At 51.5% G+C, this 23,099-nt stretch overlaps 2 protein-coding genes across 2 annotated transcripts in view; one reads left to right on the top strand and one right to left on the bottom strand.

The window, feature by feature from the left end:
- Positions 1-1,404, bottom strand: part of LOC101437252 (stimulated by retinoic acid gene 6 protein-like) — an 87,560-nt gene extending 86,156 nt beyond the window's left edge. Inside the window, exon 1 of the mRNA XM_004457232.5 lies at positions 782-1,404. The gene's annotated coding sequence lies outside the window, so the exon portion shown is untranslated. The remainder of the gene's footprint in view (positions 1-781) is intronic.
- On the top strand, positions 954-17,982 carry IGFBPL1 (insulin like growth factor binding protein like 1). The gene is made up of 5 exons (XM_004457231.2): positions 954-1,475; positions 10,322-10,431; positions 11,610-11,726; positions 13,790-13,943; positions 15,686-17,982. Exons 1-4 carry the CDS (start codon positions 1,037-1,039, stop codon positions 13,937-13,939), a joined length of 816 nt encoding a protein of 271 aa, XP_004457288.2. The 5' UTR covers positions 954-1,036; the 3' UTR covers positions 13,940-13,943; positions 15,686-17,982.
- The last annotated feature ends 5,117 nt before the right edge of the window (positions 17,983-23,099 follow it).

The following is a 23,099-nucleotide window of genomic DNA, read 5'->3' as shown; positions in this document are numbered from 1 at the left end:
ATCTTTCCAACATGCACTCCCCACAGAGCCATGGATATGCTGACACTGTGCACCAGGACGTGCCTCAGAAGACATTCATTTGTAGTGAAAAAAGACCCAAAAGAATTACTGTTTAAATAAACTGCAGTTTTTGTATAAACACTGTGCAACCTTAAAAAGCCCAAGGCTACTCTACATGAGCTCCAAAATACATTACAATATCTTATCACAACTGAAGTCACTGTTAAAGGTAAGATGCACCATGACTTTGTGTAGCTTTAAGAGGAAAAAGAAAAAAACCCAAAAAACCCACTGCCAATTAAACTATGCTGGCCATTGATTGTGAAAGATACCCAAATTCAGAGATGATAAAAGTTGGGAAAACTACGTGAAATACCATAGGTGGAAAAGCCAAGTGCAGAATAACTACATGTTACTGTGTCTGTGTACAACTTTTTTTTTTAGAAGGAAGGGGCTATACAATTATAGATGCTTTTATAGTCATAGAAAATACCTGAAAAGACACACAAGAACCTGCTAACAAGGGGTGTCTTCTAGGGACCGGAGTGAGGGATGGGGATACGGGTGGGAAGAATATCCTCTTTTTTGCCATCATATCTATTTGTAAAATTTTAAAATTTAAACCACATAATCCCTTTTAAAAATAAAACGACTAAATGCAAAACAAAATAGTGCGTTCTACTGGGAGGATTAAGGGGCATAAATGTCGGAGCTAGCCTTGGACCTGCACACCAGACAGCCTGTCCTGCTTCTACCATGCCGACGTCGGAGAAGTACTCGCCCCGACTAGGCCTCAGTTTCCCCAGGATTCCAATGGGGTGTCGGAAAGCAGGTCTCCGGTCGTCACTCCTTCTCGGGGCGCGGGCCGGGAACCCACCCCGCCCGGCTCGTCCCTGGCCGGGGCTGCCTTCTGCGGGCGCCCCGCGGTGCAGGGCCGGCCAATCAGCAGCCGCCGGGCGGGCGGGCGCGGTGGCTGCGCCGCGCGCGCAGAGCCGAGTGCAGAGCTGAGGCGCCACTGCCGTCCCGGAGCAGAACCATGCCGCGCGTCCCAACGCTCCTCCCGCTGCTGTTCCTGCTGCTGCCCCCGCTGACCCCAGGCGTCCGGCTCCGCGACGTAGACGGCGACTGCCGTCCGTGCCGGCCGGACCGCTGCCCGGCGCTCGCTCCGTGCCCGGTGCCCGGGTTCGCGGCGCGCGACGAATGCGGGTGCTGCGCGCTCTGCCTGGGCGCCGAGGGCGCGAGCTGCGGCGGACGGGCCGGCGCGCGCTGTGGACCCGGCCTAGTGTGCGCCAGCCGCGCCGCGGGGCTGGCGCCCGAGGGCACCGGGCTCTGCGTGTGCGCGCAGCGCGGCGTCGTTTGCGGTTCCGACGGCCGCTCCTACCCTAGTGTCTGCGCGCTGCGCTTGCGCGCCCGGCTCGCGCCCCGCGCGCACCCGGGCCACCTGCACAAGGCGCGCGACGGCCCCTGCGAATTCGGTGAGTTGAGATCCTGCTCCCGCCGAGAGAGGTTGTGTGGCAGGTGGAGAAAGGAGAACCCCAGCCTGGCTTGGGTGTGGGTGGAAGGGGTCTTAGCGCAACTGTGAACAGTGTTGCCTGAGCCACAGTTTCCCTGTCGCGAGCAGTATTTCTTATTGTGTCCGGTGCCCTCGGAGACCTGGGCAGGAATTCACACCCTGCACCCTCCCTTTGGAAGCTCATGGAGGCACTGGCCACGGAGCTGTTTGGAATTTTGGTGAGCCTATTGTCCTTTTTAGTACTTAAGTACCTGCAGTAATTTGCAGGCCTGGCATGTTTGTCCCAGTGAGGAGTTTCTGGGGGGTTCCACTGGGTCTGACCCAGTTCTGTATCCTTGGACTTGTGCACCAGGGCTGGCCTGGGATGGGTTGCTTGAGGGAAACTGAGAATGCTGGGGGAGATCCAGGCTGGAAATCGAATCATGGGGCTGGAGCAACCGGGCTGTCAGTGATGGAGGTGTGGAGCCCAGGGGGTGGGCCTGAAATTGCTCCCACCCAGGATGGGTAAGACTTTTGGAGACGTAAGCTCTGAAAAGATTATGTTGCCATCAGGGACAGATGGAGGTTTTGTGGGAATGGACTTATATAATTTGGAGGGTCCCTGTTTAAGTAAAAGAATGAAAAATTATGACTGGCTAGGGACCTGGAAACTTAAGCTTCTGTAACATCACAGCAAAGCCAACTCTGTGTTTCATCATTGCCCACCCTCTGTATGTAATTAAAAAACAAACAAAGCAACAAAAATAAACCTAAACATTAGAATAAGGGTGCCCAGCCAGGTGCCATGCTTTGCTAGCTCCCTAAGCACATGCATGGCTGTCCGTTAGGTTTTGGAGAACTGCCCTTCTCTGCACAGCCTGGATGGAGCAGTAGAGAGTTTAGAGTGAGAGAGCCTGGCCAGTCTCAGGGAGCCCAACTTGGGCCTGGGGTTCAGGTATGGGGAAGAATTCTGGCCTGGGCCTGGAGACCAGGACCAGACTGAATTGCCTAATTGGTGTGATGGCTTCAGCTCCAACAAAGAAGCCTGGGGTGGGGAGATGGGAGGGGGAGGAGGTGATGTACTTCGTCCAGCAGATCTGGCTCACTGGCTCACCTTTTGCCTCGAAAAGTGTCTAGTATTATTTCCCCCGATTATTCCAGGTAGTTGTACTCGAGGCCAGGAGACTCTACCAGTTTTCAGAGATGGAGCGGGAAACCTCCAATCCAGGGAAACATAATAATAAAACAGTGTGTGGCCGATCCAGGGGATGGAGACAGACCCAGGAGCACCGGAAAGTAGCCGGCGGCTCTGCCTGCTGGGCTGCCAGTGGCTGGTGCTTCCAAGGCTGCAGCTGATTCTGATTGACCTTGGGCCCGTTCCTTCCCCTCTTTGGGCCAGGTCAGCCCTTGTGGAGCCGTTGTTGAGGTCCCTTCCACTGTGAACCTTTGCTTCTGCCCCTTTCTCTCCTTCCTCCTAGTTCCTGACACGTGTTTTACAATCTGCCTTCCTCAGCAGTTAATTTGCTGGTAGTTCTCTTTGTCTCCAGACAGGTAATGCTTTAAGACTTCTGTGTGCAGGATACAGAAGGCATGCCGACCAGATCTCAGAGGCTGGGAAATCTAACCGGTGCTGATGGGCTCTGATAATTTCCCCCTGGAGTATTACTCTGTTCGGAAGCGAAAGATGCCTTAAACGCATTTAGACCGTATCTGTTACTATGCAGAAATCCAGCGAGGGCTTGCTCCCAGGTCCCTGACACCCTGCCCAGTGCTCTTTCAGGACAGGGCTGGATAGTTTGAAGTCAGGCAGATGGCAGTTGCCATGGTTACAAGTGAGACCAGATGGCAGGTAGAAACCCCATACCCCTAATTTACTGAAAATTACCAAATGACAAGTAAATGTGACAGCCACTCTGCTCTGATCTGTGGGCTCTGAGGCCCACCCCAGGCACAGGCCCCGGGAGTAAAGATGGACCTCCAAAGGGGAGGTCATTCAGAAGTCGCTTTTAATGATCCCATTAGTGACAGTGTCTGGCCTCCCGGAGTTCAGCTTCCCCACCTGCGCTTCCTATAGCTTTTTGTCCTGAGATGCACTCCTGTGTCCTGCTGAAACATGAAGGTAGGGGCAGGGGGGTCGCCTTCTAGCTGAGAGGCAGCCCCTCCTTCTGAGCTGCCCCGGAGCCATCCTCGATTCAGGTGGCACAGTGGGAGCACTTTTAACAGTGCCGTTGGGGACCCCAGGGGAAGGAAAACAGACTGTGTGGGAGCAGCAGCTGTTCTGTTTCAAGATGGGTAACACATTCCCCCCCCCCCCCCCCAGCCCCTCACCTGCTACTTCAGAATGAGGCCTCGGTAAATATTTACTAGGCTTCTCACGGTGTGGTGAAGTGTTCTTACCCATTCCTCTGAGGGGAATTTGGAAAAAGTTTTCAGGCTTAAATTATGACCTTCCTTGCTATGATCGGAAACGTCCCCAAATGCCTACTAATCCTTTGATCAGCACATGTTTATTGAAGACCCACTACATTCCTGCATGTGAATAATTCTCGAATGTTGGAAATTGCTTTTGCATCCCTCTTCCTGATATTTACCACTACCCTGGCCAGTTCTCATTCCTGTTTAATAGAAGGGGAAACTGAGGCAAGGAGAAGGGAATTCCCTGGAGCTCCAAGGCTAGTTTTGGACTGCCTCCGGCCCCGTGTATCTCCAGCCTGCCACCACCTCTGGGCGCAGGTGTGCACGCGTTGGTGTCTGTGTGGAGGCTCAGATGGTAAGGGTTTCTCAATGTGGACCCACCTTCCTGTTTTCCCCAAGGCTTGCCGAGTGTCCCTCTGTTTAGCCCTGGGTGATGGCTCCTGCGAGGAACAGGGGCAGTTTCAGAGAGGGGGAGGCCTCTGAGCGGAGCCTGGGAGGAAGGGGAGGAGATGCCCAGGCTGAGAAGGGATAAGGTCTCAGCTGAAGGGAGGCGTGAAGGTGAGAGGAGACGAGGGCCTGTGGAAGTGGGAGACGGTGGGGGGAGATGAAGCCCAGGACTTGGGCTGAGGTCCTTGCGGGCCCTGAAGGCCACCTTCAAGGGTGGGGCTTCACTCTGTCCTAAATTGTTGGTTCAGTTTCTCACCTCCCAATGGCATGACCTGATTCTGCTGCAGTGGCGGCTATTGTTATTGCTATCACTATCACTTTAAAAGGTGGGTTTTGCAGTGTGTGTACCCCAGACTGTGTGCTGACATTGGGAGGGGGTTGGGTCCTGCCCAGAGCAAGCCGATGCTGAATTGTGCATGTCAGCCCAAGCGGGCATCGGCCCCAGCAGCTTCCATGAGCTCTTTTTTTTTAAAAAAGATTTATTTATTTATTTTCCCCCCCACCCCAGTTGTCTGCTCTCTGTGTGTATTTGCTACGGTACGTCTTCTTTGTCTGCTTCTGTTGTCGTCAGCGGCAAGGGAATCTGTGTTTCTTTTTGTTGCGTCATCTTGCTGTGTCAGCTCTCCGTGTGGGCGGCACCATTCCTGGGCAGGCTGCACTTTCTTTTGCGCTGGGCGGCTCTCCTTATGGGGCGCACTTCTTGTGCGTGGGGCGCCCCTACGCAGGGGACACCCCTGCGTTGCAGGCACTCCTTGCGCGCATCAGCACTGCGCATGGGCCAGCTGCACACCGTCAAGGAGGTCTGAGGTTTGAACCGCGGACCTCCCATGTGGTAGACGACGCCCTACCCACTGGGCCAAGTTCACCGCTCTCCATGAGCTCTTGAGAGCTTGAATTCTTAGAGAATTCACCCGGGTTGGAATTCCAGCTCACTGAGCAACCTGCCTCTATGCTAGGCGTGTGTTACGGGGAAACCAGGAGAGGCACTGAATGCCACTTTGTGAGAGGATCAGAGAAGGGAGGGGGCCTTGTGTTCACAAGCCTGTTATACCGGGGGCGGGGACAGCAGAGGAGGCTGCAGGGGGTGGGATTAAACTGTCTCTTGTTCCGCCTCCTAGCATGACTACTAGCAGGAGTCATCAGGGCTGTTCAGTGCGTTGATTATGAAACTCTTTGGTTGTGTGCTTTTTAATGCAAGCAGATGGGGTCCTGGGGATGCCTTTTGATCTGCTTTCCTGCCTTTGCACCATTAACTTTAAAGAAACCTCAGAGGCGTTGGGAAGATTTTTCATTGTGTCCGTCAGGGGCCGATTTAGTTCACCGGGTGGGGGGACACTCCACACCCTGTCATAATAATATCGATCCCTTTCATTTGTGGAGAGCCACACAGTTAATAACGCAGTCACATCCATTATCTCACTTCACCCTGGAGCCTGCAGGGCAGTGTCATTATCTTCATTTGCAGACAAGGAGGAGATGGTTAGTAACTTCCGACCCAGGCGCCCGAGCCCCCTCCCTGCTGTTTTGCCCCCCTGTGGTGCCACCTCCTGGGCAGTGCACGCGTGGGGAGTTTTATGTGTGGCTGTGCCCAAGCCCTGTGTGACTTGCTGGTCGCTCCGTGCATAGATGCACGCACCATCCCATCCTTTCCAGGACTGTCGTTGGCATATGCAGCGGGGAACAGCTATTAGCAGGAAAGGGCTAGAGACAAAGCTGGCACGTTTGGAGACTGGAGTGACCGGGAGCCTTCCTCCCTCCTGAAAGCCATATGACCCTTGTCACGGGCAGGTAGAGGAAAGCCACGGCTCTGGCAGAGTGAGGGCTGAGGGCAGTGGCTCCTGGCCTGAGGCCTACCCTGGACTCTCTCCCAGACAGAGGCTCAAAACACTCAGCCACACCTCAGAGGAACTGCCCCAGGGCCTGAGCCGTGGAGGGCTGGGGCCCTCCGTGGAAGCCTTTTACCCTTTGCAGTGGGTCTCAACCTCCCTAGGTTCTTCATAGCTGCCTGGGAGGGAGGTGCCAGACGGGGGGCAAGGACTCCTGTGCCCAATTTAAAGAAAAGCAACCAAAGACTCTACTCACAACCGTGGGAGGTGGCAGAGACAGATTTGAACCTGGGTCCCCCTGCCCCAGCCTCTTGCCTGGGATGGTTCTGACCTTGAGCCCTCCAGCTGCACACTTGAGTCACACACGGGCAGTGCCCATCCCAGGTGGTGTCTTCACAGGAGCTGCCCCCTGTGGGCTTGATATGTGGAGTTCCAACCCCGTCTTTGTGGGGGCTGCCGTAGCAAAGTACCACAGACTGGGTGGCTTAAAAGCACAGAAGCTTATTGTCTCACAGCTCTGGAGGCTGGAGGACTGAAATGAAGGTGTCGGCAGGGCCGCGCTTCCTCTTAAAGGGGAGAATCCCTTCCACGGGTACACTCGCCCCCTCCCCACTGGTTCCTGGAGGGAGGCCGGCAGTCCTCCCTTGCTTTGTGACAGCATAACTCAATCTCTGCCTCTGTCACTCCACCTCCGCCCCCCCCCCCCCCGCCATGTCTAAATTTCCTTTCCTTAAGGGACGCCAGTTATATAGGCTCAGGGCCACCCTAATCCACTTTGGACTCATCTAATAACATCTTCAGGGATCCCATTTCCAAATAGGATCATACTCACAGGACATGGGGTTAGGAATTGAACATATCTTTTGGGGGGACGCAGTTCAATCCTTAATCCCTAAGGAATGAACCTTTTTCTCTGGAATGGAATGCACACAGACAACGGGTATTTCACTTAAAAATCATTACTCTAAGTCGGTGTGGAATTTAGTAGCAGAGGGCCTGCGTTTGAGTCCCAGCACCGTCAGGCTGGGACTCAGGTTAACTCATCTTTAAAATGAGGTCATAGACACCTCCCTCACAGGGCGGGTGTGAGGACAGGAGAGCAAGCGTGGAAGCGTCCTCTGAGGAGGAGGCAAGATGGCGGAGGGCAGCGTTGGTGAGGAGCGTGGGTTCCAGAGCCACCGTTGAAGGCTGGGTCACCTGGGGGGCTTCCCCACCTGGCAAATGGGAATGAAAATAGTCCCTCACTGGTGGGATTGCTGGGGCGAGCCCGTGGGTTAAAACCCATAAGCACGGGAAGAGCACCCAGCATACAACAAGCACTTGGTGTCAGCCGGGGGTGTTGTTACCTTTCTTACTCTGTATATTACGGTTATTGATTGTAAGGTGCAATTATGGATAAAAAACGTTCTAAAGTTAAAGGCAGATATGTTCATATTTTTAAAAAATATTATTATGACAAAGGGGCAGCAGGCAAGAATTTTTTGAGATAACGGAACTGTTCATATCCTAAATCTTGGTTATGGTGATGATTTCATGACTCCGCATTTGTTAAGACTTATAGAACTGTATACCAGAAAGAGTGAATTTTACTGTATTTAAATTTTTAAAAAAACAAATAATGGAAAAAATTGTAAATGTCACTTTAACACCAAAAACAGGGGTCTCTTTTGTAAAAGAAATAGTATTTTCTGCTGGGAAGTCAATGACAAAGGCAGTATTTCCAAGACAGTTTTTCTTAATTGTAGTTATTGAAAGAGAGGGAGAGGGAAAAGCGAGGAGAGATGAAACGTAATTTACTGGCTTATTCATTTAGGTCTGAAAGGGATTGATGAAATCTAATTTAAAATTGATGACTTTACATGAACGAAAGTAAAGCACGTTGATTGAGTGTCCTTTTGGAATCCAGAGAGCTTTGGTGTAAAGTGCGGCTTTGATTGTTCTCAAAGCAAGCCATTTGAGGACTAGTTTGGGCTCCTCGGGCTGCGCAGCGCCTGTTCGACTGAAGAGGCTGATGAGGCTCTGGCGGAGGATGTGAATAAATTAGACTTTCTTTGTCACTGCAGATGGGGCTCCTGCTGGAGAACAGGGTTTTGTGGCAGCTGGTTAGGGGGCTGTGGTGTGTCAGGCAATGTTAAAAGCCTTGGGGGCTTTGGCTGCAAGGGGGTGTGGGTAGGGGTGTGATCCTTTGAGGACAGTTAAGTGTGCACAATTGAAGGAGTGGGCTGATCAGGCTAGGCGAGCAGCCTGGGAGCGGGAGTGCAGTCTCTGCTTTCAGCTCTCCTGACAGGCTCTGGGAGCGTAAGGGGCTGTGGGCTCCAGAGGGCAGCCCTGGGATCAGCAGGGAGTTACAGGGAGGCAGGCGTTAGCTGTAGGTGAGGACAAGCTTTATCACAAGCAGAGGCCTCCAAGGATAGACGGGCCTGGCTCCAAAGGTAGTGAGCACTCCGTCACTGGAGATGTGCAAGTAAAAGCTGGATAAGCACATGACAGGTGGTCAGGCACAGAATCTTGAGGAGTTGGGGTGCTAGAGGGCTCTCCAGTTTGAGACTGTGACTGTAAAACAATTTCCCAAAGATGTTTTTTGCACTGGCTTAATGGGGTCTCCTTCCCAGTCTGTCTGGAGGTGCCAGGCCAGTCTCATTTCTGGTGTATCCTTCTTCCAGCCCTGTGCCTTTGGATCTGACCCTGTCCCTCATCCCTTTCCATCTCCTCTCTGTCCCTCTCCCGTGTTCTTTTCTCTTTTTTTGCAACTTCTCCCAGGTGGCCTTTTTCCTCTCTGGGACAGGCCTGTGGAGATCATCTGGACTCTCCTTGAGTCACCAAGCAAAGGCCTGTAGGAGTCACAGACTTTGCAGTTTGATGGCCCAAGAATGAATGAGCTTGCTCTTTTATTGTCATTTGTTACTTCAGCCAGTCATCTGGTTAAACAGGCCTGCTCCTGACCCACTCTTCTACATCATGCTAATTAAACCATCACATTCACACTGTTACCTTGTTAGGTCAACTCACAACTGTGAGGCATGGGGCATTTCCCCTCTGTACAGGTGAGGAAATCCGAGCTGAGAGCCTTTCCCTGGCCAGGCCTCCATGTGGCTCCTTCCCCAAGATGCTGTGGAACTGGACACGTGGAGGAGCAAGTGTGCAGCCTAGCGCAGGGCGGCACCAGACAGAAGCACCTGGACTGCAAGGCAGGCCGTGCTTACGTAGGCCATGCAGGTACAGCCCACTACTTCCTGGGCGAGGCCCTGCAGGACGGGTGAGATGGCCATCGTCGGGGGATGGGGAGTAGTAGAGGATGGCGGACCTCGGATGCCAGGACATGACTCTGTTAGTGTCAGGGTGAGCAGAAGAGATGCCAAGCCCAGGGACGAAGCAGACTCTGGACTATGAGTGAAGAAGTTCTAAACTCAGATGCCCGCGGTCTCTCTGGTCCTGTCCACGAGCCCACACCTCCTGCTTCCTGTGATGCCCTGGCGTGGGAGAACCACAGCTGCGGACTGGCCTCTCTTTGGCAGCCTGGCTCAGCCCCTTCACCAGTTTTGCCCTGGGGGGTGTGGAGGTGTGTGTGGATTGGAGTCTGCGCCTCCCCCGTATGCAAATGGGCGTCTTGAATAGGCCACAGCGGGTCTTAGCCAAAGGGCGAGTGCAGCTGCTCCTTAGGGCATTATTCTTTGAACGCCCCTGGGAGTGGAAGGAGAAAAGCCCCTCTATTCTCGGGGAGTCTGCACCTTGCTTCCTTGAGGCAGTGTGGCAGGTGGCAGCTGGGGTCCTGGGAGGAGCCCGGGGGGGAGCCTGGCAGGACCCCTCTCTGCCACAGACTTGCTGACTGACTCCAGGAAGTTGCTTTTCCTCTCTGAGCCCCTGTGCTCACGTTGGTAAAACAAGGCGATGGATGAGAAAACCTGGGGGCCTCCTTTCAGGTGTGAGGAAGATTCTCTTCCGTGATTGCTCGCCTAAGACTGTGTTCTTTATGCGTGGAGGGGTGTTGTCTGCTGCTGCCCTCAGCCCTTCAGGGCCCGGAAGATGGCTTTCCAGTCCTGAGGGCACGGAGGCCCCACTCGGCGCCCGGCAGGGCGCCGGCTGCCCGAGGCGGGGTGGTGGAGCCCGACGGGCGAAGGTGTGCTTCCTCGTCTTCCCTCAGCTCCTGTGGTCGTCGTTCCACCTCGGGGTGTGGAGAATGCCACCGGAGCGCAGGCGCACCTTTCCTGTGCGGTGAGGGCGGTGCCTGCCCCAGTCATCACGTGGAGGAAGGTATTTCTATTCAAAATTTGTGTGCGTGAGAGAGACTGACAGATCAGGGTGGCAAATGTTTTTGCTTTCTTTTAAGTGTGTGTATATGTGTATCTTTATATATGCGCTAGAGGATTAAAACCAGGTATCTCGGGGAGCAGGTGTAGCTCAGTGCTTGCGCACCTGCTTTGCATGTACGAGGTCCCAGGTGCAGTCTCTGGCACCTCCTAAAATAATTAAAAAAACAAATAAAAAAAAACACACCACAGCTATCTTATATACCACTGGTTATGGTTTGAATCATGTCCCCCACAAAAACATATTCAAGTCCTAAGCTCCAGTGCTGTGGATGTGAACCCGTTTGTAAAAATAATCTTTGAAAGATATTGTTAAAGTGAGGCCACATGGAATCAGGGTGGGCCTAAATCCAAGATGACTGGAGAGGTTGGGGCAGTCAGGGGAGACCGGAGGAGACAGTGGCTGAGTGACAGCGCGGGCACTGCGCTGTGGACTGCTGGCTGCTCACCACCAGGAGGCCGCAGACCTTAGAGGAAGTGTGATTCCACCAGCACCTTGATTCTGAGCTTCTGGCCTCCCGAATTGTGAGGCAGTAACTTCCTGCCGTTTCATCCAATCAGTGTGTGGTGTTCGTTGCTGCAGCCCTGGCCAACTACGACACCACTCCTCTGCCTCCAGGTGTATACCTCACAACTTGTGGTCCTTCCTATGCCCTTGGCTCCCTTGTCTGCTCAGGTGCTTAGAAAGTTCTGCTGTTTATCTAGCTGAAATCAGCTGCAGTGAGAACCAAGTTCACTATGGAGCTAGGTTTTAGAAACACTCAGCTGTACAGTCCTATTACAAAACGCATCATCCTGCTGATCAATTTTGAGAGACTGGCCTGTGTTACAGCATATGCTGTCCCTGTAGCTCAGCGGCCCTGAGACGGGAAGTGACATTTTGAAATGCTTCTGCAAGATGGTGGTGGCGTCAGATCTCCACTGTCCGGCAGGGGCTGCTGTCTACACATGCATTTAAGATTAAAAAGACTGAAATCTGAAATCATTTTAATAGCAATAAGAGGTCCTAGGGTTTAGGCCTTTGAGCCAGTGGGAGGATAAGGACAGTGCGGCTGTCTGAGGGACGGTCCTTATGTAGAAATGCGTTTTCTAAACCAGTCCTGGCTCTTCTGCTCTTTACAGGTCTCGCTGTCTCCTGGGGGTACCCAGGTGCTGGAGGAGATGCCTGGGGACCATGTCAATATAGCCGTTCAGGTGCAGGGAGGCCCTTCTGATCACGAGGCCACAGCCCGGATTTTGGTGAGGGTCCTGTTTGTTTAGTGTTACTGGATATTATTAACTGACACCCACCCTAACTTTTTTTTTTTAAAAGATTTATTTATTTATTTATTTATTTATTTATTTCTCTCCCCTCCCCCCCCACCCCAGTTGTCTGTTCTCTGTGTCTATTTGCTGCGTCTTCTTTGTTGGCTTCTGTTGTTGTCAGCGGCACGGGAATCTGTGTTTCTTTTTGCCACGTCATCTTGTTGTGTCATTTCTCTGTGGGCGGCGCCATTCTTAGGCAGGCTGCACTTTCTTTGGCACTGGGTGGCTCTCCTTACGGGGCGCACTCCTTGTGCGTGGGACTGCCCTACACAGGGGATGCCCCTGTGTGTCAGGAGCTCCCCTACGTGGGGGACACCCCTGCATGGCAGGGCACTCCTTGCGCTCATCAGCACTGTGGATGGGCCAGTTGCACACGGGTCAAGGAGGCCCGGGGTTTGAACCGTGGACCTCCCATGTGGTAGACAGATGCCCTAACCACTGGGCCAAGTCCGCTTCCCATCCCCGCCCCCCCACCCTAACTTTATATTTCAATAACGTGTTATAATTTTCAAAGCTGCTTTTACCTGTTGCCCATTGGACCCTGCAATGATTGTGATGTAGGCAGGGCAGGTTGTGTATCCCCTGGGAAGAGAAGTGGCTTGCTGTGGAAGGCAGAGCGGTGGTCCCGCCCCTGGAACCTGTGTGTGGGTCAGTGGACACAGTGAGGGGGAGGGAAGGTTGTCACACAGCTGGCCTTAAAGGAAGCGGAGTGTCTTGGATTGCCTGGGTAGGTCCAGTGTCAGCGTCCTTTCAGTGTGAAGGCTGGAGGCAGAGGAGGGAGAGCGAGGCTGTGTGGGGTGACTCAACCAGCCACTGCTGGCTTTGAAGATGGAACAAGGAATGCGGGCAAATGTGTTCTCCCTGGCACCCCCTGAGGGAGCACAGCACCCTGACACCTTGATTTTAGCTCCTTAAGTCCCATTTCAGACTTTGGACCTCCAGAAGTGCAGATAATAAAGTTGTTTAAAGCTACGAAGTCTGGGGTGACTTGTTACAGCAGCAAGAGAAAACTGACACACCTGTCTAAGACCATATGACTGATCAAGAGGGAAGACAGCACCTTCGAGTCCTCCTGTGGGGCCTTTTGGCGAAGACGAGGGGAGACCTTGTGGTTAAAAGAGCGATGGATTGAGGAAATGGGGTTCATGTGGGACCAGTCGCTCCTCTCTAAGCTTCAGTTTCCACAGTTGTAGAGACGGGCTTGGACTTGTGGCCCAGCAGTCTTTGGTTAACCTGTGAATCACCTGGAAAAGGAGGGTAATACTGCTCACCCTTCACCCATGAGACGTGTGCGAGAGCCCTCTCCAGGGTGTGTGAAGTGAATCGCAGTTGATAAGGGCTGTTAGAAAAGAGAAGGCCACAGAGACCAGAGCTGGCTGTGGCCTGATTTGCAGAGGGCGTGAAAACCAGACGCTGTCAGAGGAGGATTCCTGCTTTTCACCCAGATGTCTTGGAGATTTGGAGACTCCTTTCCAGGTAGCTGAGAGATTCAGAATGCAGTTGGATCTGTGGCTTTTTCAAATAAAGCACATTTTCCTGCATTTTCTTATGAGGAAAGATAGCGGGGGGGTGTCTATCACTGATGTTATTTTGTAAAGGAAAGGCTGCCTTCATGGAGAGCACTTTATAGGTAATTCCTTGGGTCAGCAGATTTTGGTTCTTTTTAAACTTAATTTGCAGTATTTTCCTGATAATTATATTTATCACCTTCAAGAAAAGGACCAGGTAGCTCAGAGTAAAAGGCAAGAATGCCGAGGAATCGTTAAAAGGAAAGCCACAAGAGAGGATGCCCTTAAAGATGGTAACCGAGAAGGAAATTGAAGTCTGGGCTTCTTGGCAGTCAAGACAAGAAGAGAAATAGACTGCGCTCTAGCTTATTCTGGAAAGGAGTATGTGTGCAAACGCATCCTTAGTAGCTAAAGAAGCAAGTAATTAGGTTGCACCATATATAACTTTCTAAACTTGCCTGTTCGTTCTCTTGCCTGTTTTATTTCTAGATCAGCCCCCTGAAAAAGGAAGACGAGGGCGTGTACCAGTGCCACTCCGTCAACTCGGTTGGGGAGGCCCAGGCCCACGGCACAGTGACGGTTACGGAGCTGAGCAGACACAGAGCCCCCCTCTTCCCAGGCCTGGATGACCACAAGTGATGGAGTAATGCACACCCCTACGTCATTCCCAATAATTATATACTCATGGCACAGATATTTGAGCTGGTTTATAAAATCCATAATTTAAAAAAATGCATTAATCAAGGATGCCAGAGGGAAGACAAAACAAGGGTAGGAGCAGATTAAGATTAGTAGGCGGAATCTAAAATATGTTCTGTACAAATACTACTCGGAGCCTCCTAGCATGGGAAGCCAAGAGCTGTAAACATTGTGGTGTCCACAAAATGAAAAAGTTGTGTTTTTCTCTTTCTGAGGCTGATGGGAATATGTCCTGTGGGTTTTTGTAGAGAGGGCACTGAGTGATGTAACAGACAGCGCCATGTGAAAACCTTCCTAACAAGAAGATGATCCGGTCTTCATTTTCTGTTCTGGGTTTTCCTCAGGACAGCTTTGCTGTCCCCAGTCTTGGACTTTCTGTCCCCAACATTGAATGCTGATGAGCAGCTCGCCTCTGGAGGTGGGGGGGCAGAAGGAATCTCTGCATCTTCTCGGGCCAGGGGGCTCTGAGTCCTCACAGAAACACGGGTGGGAGCTGGAGCAGCCACTGTCCCCTCCTGCAGGAGGTCCTGCGAGCGCACTTCATTAGCCAGCTTCTGCTATGTCAACCCGCAGACCTCACTGGTTTCCAGCGCGTTTCCTCCTTACTCACGTTCTGTGTCACAGCTGTGGGTTGGCTGTCGCTCTGTCCCCTGTGTCCTCTCATTTCGAGACCCAGTGGAAGGAGCAGCCCCCATGTGGATGTGCCTGGTCTTGTGCCACAGGGACTAGCCAGAGGCCCGAGCTGACGACATTATCTCATTACGTGGCATGTATCACGTCTGCTTACACTCCATCCATTGAACAAAGCAAGTCAGTCAGGGCCACACCCAAAGTCAATAGAGTTTTTAAAGTAGCGCTCAAAAGGTTAGAACAAGTCTGATAGTTTGTTTAAAGCAGAAAGAGTTGCTGTTATTTTAATCATACTACTTTTTTAGCCACTCGTTGCTGCACACCTGTGGACAAGGCTGTGCATCAGGTCTGTAGAGGGCGCCCATAAAAACTACGTGTGCACATCATGAGAATACAAGGGATGCAATGTTACAGGATTAGCAGGGTGCGGGTATGAGCTGAGAGGAGCAGCTGAGGCGGTGGCACTGGGTTTGACAGATGGGTGCATGTGAGTAGTTTGAACACCTAGAAATGGGGAGGAAAGTAGGAAAGTGTAAAACTGTCTAGGAGTAAAGAAATCAGATCTTAAAGTTGTCTTCCTGATACTCAGCTTTTTTTTGTCTTTACTACTTTAAAGAACTAATACAGAATATATATATTTTTAAAACATAAATGATTCCAGGGTATGACAAGGAAGCCACAAAGGAACTGTGGAATTTTAAGACCATCTCTACCACCCAGGTCTTGAGTTCTCTCTTCAGCATGTAGAGTTGGCCGGCTCTTGCTTGCATACTCCCAGGGATACAGAGCTCACTACCTCCAGACAGCCATCTTAGATTTTCTAATGGTTGAAAGTTCTTCCTCCTATTAAGTGGGAATGCACCCCCCTGAAACTTCTACCCAGTCTTAAATGAGCTTCTCTGGTCCCCATGGGGCTCCACTGCTCCCCACCAACCATTCCTTGCCTGGAGAGATTTGAAGTTAAGGATCCTTCCTCTTACTATCCATTTAACACACAGTCGAATGTAACAGGTAATGCTTGTTTTCTCTAAATTTTTTTTCCCCTTTTCTTCCTAGGGACTTAGAAGCATTGATCACAGGATGATGGAAAAACCAAGTCATGGATTGTTTTGCTTTGTGAAGAGTTGTAACAACTGTGTTTGTAGATGATGCCTTTTGTATGTTTTGTAAAATTAGATGCAAAAACTAGATTCATATGCAGATGTAGTTTTTAGCTGGGCAAACACTGGGAAAACAGAAGTGCATGCAGTTTTTTTTATACTTTTTGAAATGAATTGCACTGTGAGAGTTCTTTTTTTAAATATTCCCAGGGAAGACCACATAATAGTGTACTTGCAGTTCTAAAGGGCTTGAGACAGGCATGTGTCACCTGAATCTTACCTCATTCATCTGTAACTGTTGTGGGTGCTTTGTTACTTCCACGTGCTGTAGGAGGGAGGACTGTCCGCTCTCCTCTCCTGCCTTAACTTGCTGTGTGGCCTGCGCAGGTCCCTCCCCACTCAGGGCCTGGGCTTCTTCCCTGTGAAGGTGGCTTTTGGACTAGATGTTACCAATATCCCTTCTGGCCCTGCCATCCTAGAGCAAGATGGCCCTAAGGAAAAAATACAGGAAGCATGGTCTTATTGTTCTTTTTAAAATGTTATTCCTTCAAAAACAAATACCATTGCTTCTTGCCAGGGTGTGGACAGCTGGCTGGAGCTGTTCAGTTCCTGCCTTTTCCCCATTTTAAAGAGATTTAGTCCTAGATGGGACTGTTTGCCAGGCACAGGTACCCTTTGGCTTGGCATTTGGGGACCCAAACGTCCACTTGTTAGCCCAGCATTCTCTAACCAGGATGGGCAGTAAACATCTCGCTTCTGGGCATCACGTTGTAAAAAGCACATCGGATACTGTCTGTAGGTGGTAGAATTGGCGTAGAGAGAGATACGTTTTATTTATGCATGTTTTGACCTCACCCAAGAATAATGAAAAAGAAAGAAGAATAGTTATTGTCTGAGCTAAAAGTAAAAATAAAACTTGACATCCCCTGCAGGGGATTAAAATTGTATAAAGTCAGAATTGGGATCCCTCACGTGTGGATAGTCTTTTAGGTTGACAGAGCACTTTCCCACCTATGACCACTTCCCAACTTGGGGGGAGGGCAGGGTAGGTGTTAACACCCCCGTTTTACAGATGAAGAAACCAGGCTCCGAGAGGTAAAGCCGCTGCCCGAGGTCTGAAGGTGTCTGAGTACGACTCAAACTCAGTGCCTGGCCCTCCCTGGCACTCTTCCCACTGTCCAGTGCTGCTGCTCGGGATGGCCTCAGAACCATGTAAAGTAGGTACTGCCGTTCCGCAGATTTTAGGGCCGCTTAGGAAGGCTCGGCTCAGGTGTTTGAAGCACACCTCATTCCCCTCAGGTTGGCACTCCATTTGGGAGTCCTTGGTAGATGTGGATTCTCTGCCTTTCAGCCTGGCCCTGCTGTATCTGAAATGCCGGGATCTGTCACCTGGCAGGCTGCACGGCAGACCTGGGAATCTGGAGGCATGAGGTCCATTTTGAATCATCTCTGACTTGCTGTGGGACCCTGAGCAAGCCCCTTCCACTTTCTGGGCGCTGGTTTCCTCATTCAAATAAAAAGGGGGTGACTATAGACAGGTGGTTTTCCATCTTTAAACATTGGATGAAATTAGAGTAAAATTAGAATTGAAGCTGATCCAGCTGGAAGCTGCTCCGGGCTGTTAGGAGCTGGTTGCAGACCCTGCCAACCTATCACCTCCTGCCCGCCTCTTCTTCCCCCACTGCAGGGCGTTCCAGATCTCAGGGTCTGCAGAGAATCACCCTGTGTTTGGAACGGTTGGGAGATGACATGGTAAGACACTCAGTGAAGCTGTGTCCAGGGTGGCTGGGAACCTCAAGGATACTGTGGTTCTGAAGAAGGCAGTAGAAGAACGTGGCTCACCTGAGAATAAGCACATCCCACAAAATCTGTTCAGTCCTCTCATATTTGTCTGGTCAAAACTGCAGAGCTGGCTCTGGATCCGGAGTGCAGGGTGGACGGAGCCCGTCGTGGAAGAATGACCATCACAACCCGTGGGGCTGGTTTTAACGTCCTAATCGTGTGCAGAGAATGTTAACACTGTCTGAAATTTTCACCAAAACCAAAAAGTGGACTAACATGATTATTTCTACTGAATATGTTCAACTGTGAGAGCCCAAAGACCTCATCAGAGGCTATGAGCACTTATGTTGTGGCAGCTGTTATCATTTGGAAGCATGATTCCCCAAAGCCTGTTTTTTTCTCTCTCATTTTCATAGATGTCATAATGTCATGTGAACCCTGTACCCTGAAAATAAATGCTTTTTAAGGACAGGCTTTGTTGTTGCTGTCCCTGGAACTCTGTTATAGGTGAGTGCAGGTCCCATTCATTATCCCCTTTGCATTCAGCCCTTTTTCTGGCTCGCCGTCATTGGTGCCTTCAGCTTGAACTGTCCTTGCTCTCCCACCTGGGCTGTGGCCACAGCCTGTCCTGGTCATCTTGCTTGTGACTTTTAACCAGCCCAATCATTGTACGCTCTGCTCCCAGCCTGTTTCCTCTCCCTGCCCCCTGAACCTGAGTCGCCTGCTCAAGCGTTCTAGTTTCATTCACCCATTTGAGTCTGCACTCTGCCATCACCCACACCCACTGAATAGCATTCTCCAGGTGCCCGAAGGTTGGGGCACAGGCCCTGCTCCCGGAGTGGGAGGTGGAAGGGATGAGGTCACCATCCTGAGCAGCACCAGCTCTCCGCTTCGTCAGCAGGGTAAGGGGAAACCAGGGAAGACTTCCCAGAAGAGCTGACTGCAGAAGAATCAGATTGGAGTGAGTGGGAGGGGTTCTGGGCTAAGGAAAGCATCCTCAAAGGATGGGAGACAGAAAGTGCAAGGTGGTCTGTGAACCGGGAGTAGTGGGAGGACGGGCTGCATTTTTTAGGCTGCACCACTAACTGCCTTGCGAGGAGTGGAACTTGAGGCTCTTAGCCGCAGGGAGGCTCGATCCATTTTTTGAGTGGGATGTGGATGCCAGCAAAGTCATAACAACTTGAGAACAATGATTCTAAAGCCAGTGTTAATTCTTTTTTTTTTTAAAGATTTATTTTTTAGTTATTTCTCTCCCCTAACTGCCGCCCACCCCCCCACCCCCCCAGTTGTCTGCTCTCTGTCCATTTGCTGCATGTTCTTCTGTGTCCCCTTGCATTTTTGTCAGGCGGCACCAGGAACCTGAGTCTCTATGTTGTGTCTGTCATCTTGCTGCATCAGCTCTCCATGTGTGCGGCGCCACTCTTGGGCAGGCTGCACTTTTTTCGTGTGGGGCGGTTCTTCTTTCGGGGCACACTCCTTGTGCGTGGGGCTCCCCTACATGGGGGACACCCCTGTGTGGCACAGTACTCCTTGTGCGCATCAGCACTGCACATGGGCCAGCTCACCACGTGGGCCAGGAGGCCCTGGGTTTGAACCCTGGACCTTCCATGTGGTAGGTGGACGCTCTATCAGTTCAGCCAAATCTGCTTCCCTGTTCATTCTTAATATATCCGCTTTCCACCTTACATGCATATGAAAGCCTGGTGTTAAATTTTTTTTTCTCCAAATTTTATTATGACATTAATTTCTACATCTTTAAAAAACATTGCCCTGCCCTGTACCCCAAGGATGTCTGACAGGAGAAATGAATGAGAAGAAGCAAACCAATCAGCAATGAAGTCTCCTCTAATGAATGGCTTCATTCAGCCTTTACAGGGCCTTGAGAAACCAGGCCACATGACTATTATGTGATATTTTAATTAAGGGAAACCCAAGTGTCTTGGTGTCTGCCGTGGAATAATGAACTCAGGAGATGGGAGCCCATCCCCGGGAGATCTGGATACCGACACTTGCCCACTCCTGTTCAGGGGAGCTGACCTCTCCCTCCTGGGGGGTGACCACCTCTGCAGTCAGAGCTGCTGCTGAGTGCAGCCTCGGTTGTCCCAGGGCATGAGGGGCCTGCAGTGCCCAGAGGCAGGGAGGACCTGGGTTTCCTTTCGCTTTGGCGATCTCTTCTTCCTGCGTAAATCTCTGTGATGCTAGGGAGTGGGTGACTGTCAAGGGATTGTAAAACTCAGTAGTATTTGGGAAGGGGGCCAGAAACCCCTTTCCTCCATAAATCCACCCTCACATTTGCAGGACACCCACTGTGTGCCAGGTACTGCTAGATGCCCAGGTTGCACTGATGCTCACAGCCCCAGAGAAGCAGCCCTAGGACTGAGAGCTGCTCGGGCCATGGCCGTGGACCTGTGTGGGCTGCTGAGGGTGCATGCAGTCATCGCGTGCATAGAATAGGCTTTAGCTTCAGAGGTGGAAGACCTAGGACCAAGGGCCGGCCCTGCCGGGGTCCCTGGGCCTGAGTCGCTTCCCTCCACCTTCCGAGCCTCCGTTTCCTAAGCAGTCTAGGGAGGTCAGCATCCCTGTCCTGACCTGCTGCCTTAAGGAGCCCGTGAGTGAGTGAGTGCACAAGAACTGCCTTGCAAATGGTAGGGGGCGCTGATGGCTGTTTGCTGGGTACAGAGGGGCAGCAAGATAAATCGGACACACCAGAACCAGAAAGTACACCCATTTCATCATATGCTAATTAACAAGAACTGCCACAGAGCAAGACTGAATGGAGGATGCCGTGAGCTCAATGGGGTCACAGATAGTGTATTAAGGTTCTCTAGGGAAACAGACTGACAGGAGATACCTGTAAATATTATGAAATTTTATAAAATTATCTCATGCAACTGCGGGGATACACGAGTTCAAATTCTGTAGGGCAGGCTACAAAGTGGGAACTCCAATTAAGGTTTTCAGTGAACTCTCCAGGAGAAGTGCGCTAACTGAAGCAGAGATGGAAATTCTTCCTTCTAACTGCTGAAATTGTCCCTCCTCTTAAGGCCTTCACCTGATTGGATGAGAGGTCTCATTGCTGAGGGCAATCTTCTCAGGTGATTGTAGATGTAATCAGCCAGAGATGCAAACCACTTCCTGATGGTTTAAGTCCACGAAATGTCCTCACAGTAATGATTAGGCCAGTGCTTGCTAGACCAAAAAACCAGGCGCCATTACCTGGCCGAGTTGACGCACGAGCCTAACCATCACAGATGGCTAAATTGAGATGGTCAGAGAAAGCATCCTGGAGGAGGCGGGCCTTAAGCAGGATACCAAGAAAATGGGCTGAACTGGGCAATGAAAGGAGCAGCCTGAGCAAGGCTGGGAGGTAGGGAACAAACGCCATGTCGGGATTAGGCTCTAAAACACCTCTTGTGGGAAGCACTCGCTGGCCATCATGCATTCCTGCATCTTGGGGGCAAGTGTGGCAGAGCCACCTAGCTATCCACTAAAAACTGGGGCTCCCCCCCTCCACACTGTTCTGCCAGTGATTATATCTCCCCGCTCCCTTTCCTCTCCATCTGGATCGAGTCTTTTGACTAGTTTTTGCCAATGCAATCTGAGTGAGTGACGTGTGCCATTCTGAGCCCAGGGCTTTTATGTAGCTGCTGTGCCTTTTATCACCTATTTATCACCCTGCCTTCCAAATCCCCCTTCCCAGCACAATTTTTTCCCCAACTAGCCTTGACCATCTGATGGACTAAATTTTACTTATTTTGTTTATGGTCTGGCTCCCACATGAAAAAGAATGGGCAGGATTTTTGTTTGCTTCACTGCCGTATCCCCAGCACATAGTCAGTACTCAATAAAACATATTGACTAAGTAAGTGCATAAACAAACACTGTCTTGTCCCTGAACCTGCTCTTCCAGCTGGGTTCCGTTTTGCCGTGACTGGCACCACCATCCACTCGTGTACCAAGCCAGGAACACGGGGGTCACCCCAGCTTTCATCCTGTCACCTCGCCAATGGGTATCTGCACTGACACCCTCCCCTGCTCCCCAGGATCTCCTTCCCCGGTCAAGCTCGCACCCTGGTTTATGCCAGCATCACACTGGCTTAGGCAGCAATTCCTGAGTGGCCTCCAGCTCCTTGATCCGTCTTCCACATTGGAGCAGAGCCGGCTTTAGAAACCAAGATGTGATTCTATCACTTTCCTTTAAAAGGGGCTTCCCTGCAAGACCCCTCCAGGATCTAGCCCCTCCGCAGCCTTTAATACCCTCCTCTCCTTGCCTCACTTGAGCAACCTGCCATTCCTCTCAGCCTCCAGCCTTTCTCTCAGGCTCCATGCCCTTCCCTGCACCAGGCACACCCTTCCCTGTTTCTTGGCCTGGCTACTTCTTTCTCATCCTGGGGTCCCACGCCCCACTCCCACCAGGCCTTTCCCTGGGGCTGAGCTGGGCGTCATGGGAGGCAGGGGTGTGCAGTAAAGAGAAGACCTGAGTCCTGGCTCCACTTCCTGGCTGGATAAGGAGCCAGAGCAGACCACTGACCACCTCTGGGCCTCAGTGTCCCTGCTTATCAAGCATGGAACAGTAATAGTCAGTGCCTTGAGGGCAGGCAGAGGGATGTTATGTGCTGTAGTACGTAAAACGCGGGGCACACTATAAGTGCTTTAAAAGGTTATTTCTTTCTTTCTGAGATCTCAAGGCTCCTGTGCTTCTATTTGCCATAGCACTTTTCACCCTGTTGTCATCGTCTCCCCAGCCACACTGGTGGTTGCTGGAGGACGGGAACAGTTACATGTTATTCTCTTTCTCCAATCCCCTCCCTAGAGCCAGCACCTTAGCCTTTTTTTTTTTTAAGCTCCATTAACCAGCAAGCCGAAAAAGTAATTACCAAGGCGGCCACCAGGGGTCAGGCTCGCACTAGAATGGAGGCTACTGAAAGGACACTTGCTCAAGGGCTTCTTCCCAAAGGGCTTGGGAGCTAATGAAGCCGACAGGCGTCAGAGCAGCAGCCATGATGGATCCAGCAAAGGGGCTGGGTATTTGGGCTTGTCCAGCCCTGACAGGGGTTCTTCAGGCTTAGAGGCTCGACCAGAGGTGCTCCTCAGTGCACCCCCTTTCTGACCCACAGTGTGTGCAAACAAGGTGGGTTAATCGCGGCGACAGGAGACGCCAGGAGAGCAGAACTGCTACTTACTCTACCCCAGTTTGAATTTGCCACTGTGGCTCGGACACCAGCAGGATGCTGGTTAAGCCCGCGTGGCAGGTGGACTAATCCCCCACCCGCTCACCTGGATACCAGGTCCTAATCCCTGGGACCTGTACAGGTGCCTTACTAGGAAAAGGGGTCTTAATGCGATTAAGTTAAGGATCTGGAGGCAGATTGTCCTAGACTATCTGGGTGGGCCCTAAATGCAATCGGGAGTGTTAGAGGGAGGCAGAAGGGGATTACACACACTCGGAGGAGAAAGGCATGTGAAGACGGAGCAGAGAAACATGGGAGGGCACTGGCCTTGCTGGAACCACAGCAGCTGGAAGACGCTCTGAAGGGGGTTTAGCCCCCCCCACCCCCAATGCCTTGATTTCAGTCCTGTGAGGCTGA

Source organism: Dasypus novemcinctus, chromosome 8, assembly GCF_030445035.2.
Source record: "Dasypus novemcinctus isolate mDasNov1 chromosome 8, mDasNov1.1.hap2, whole genome shotgun sequence".
Taxonomy (NCBI): domain Eukaryota; kingdom Metazoa; phylum Chordata; class Mammalia; order Cingulata; family Dasypodidae; genus Dasypus; species Dasypus novemcinctus.
Note: the sequence above shows the minus strand (reverse complement) of the source record. Positions and strands in the feature narration are given on the sequence as shown.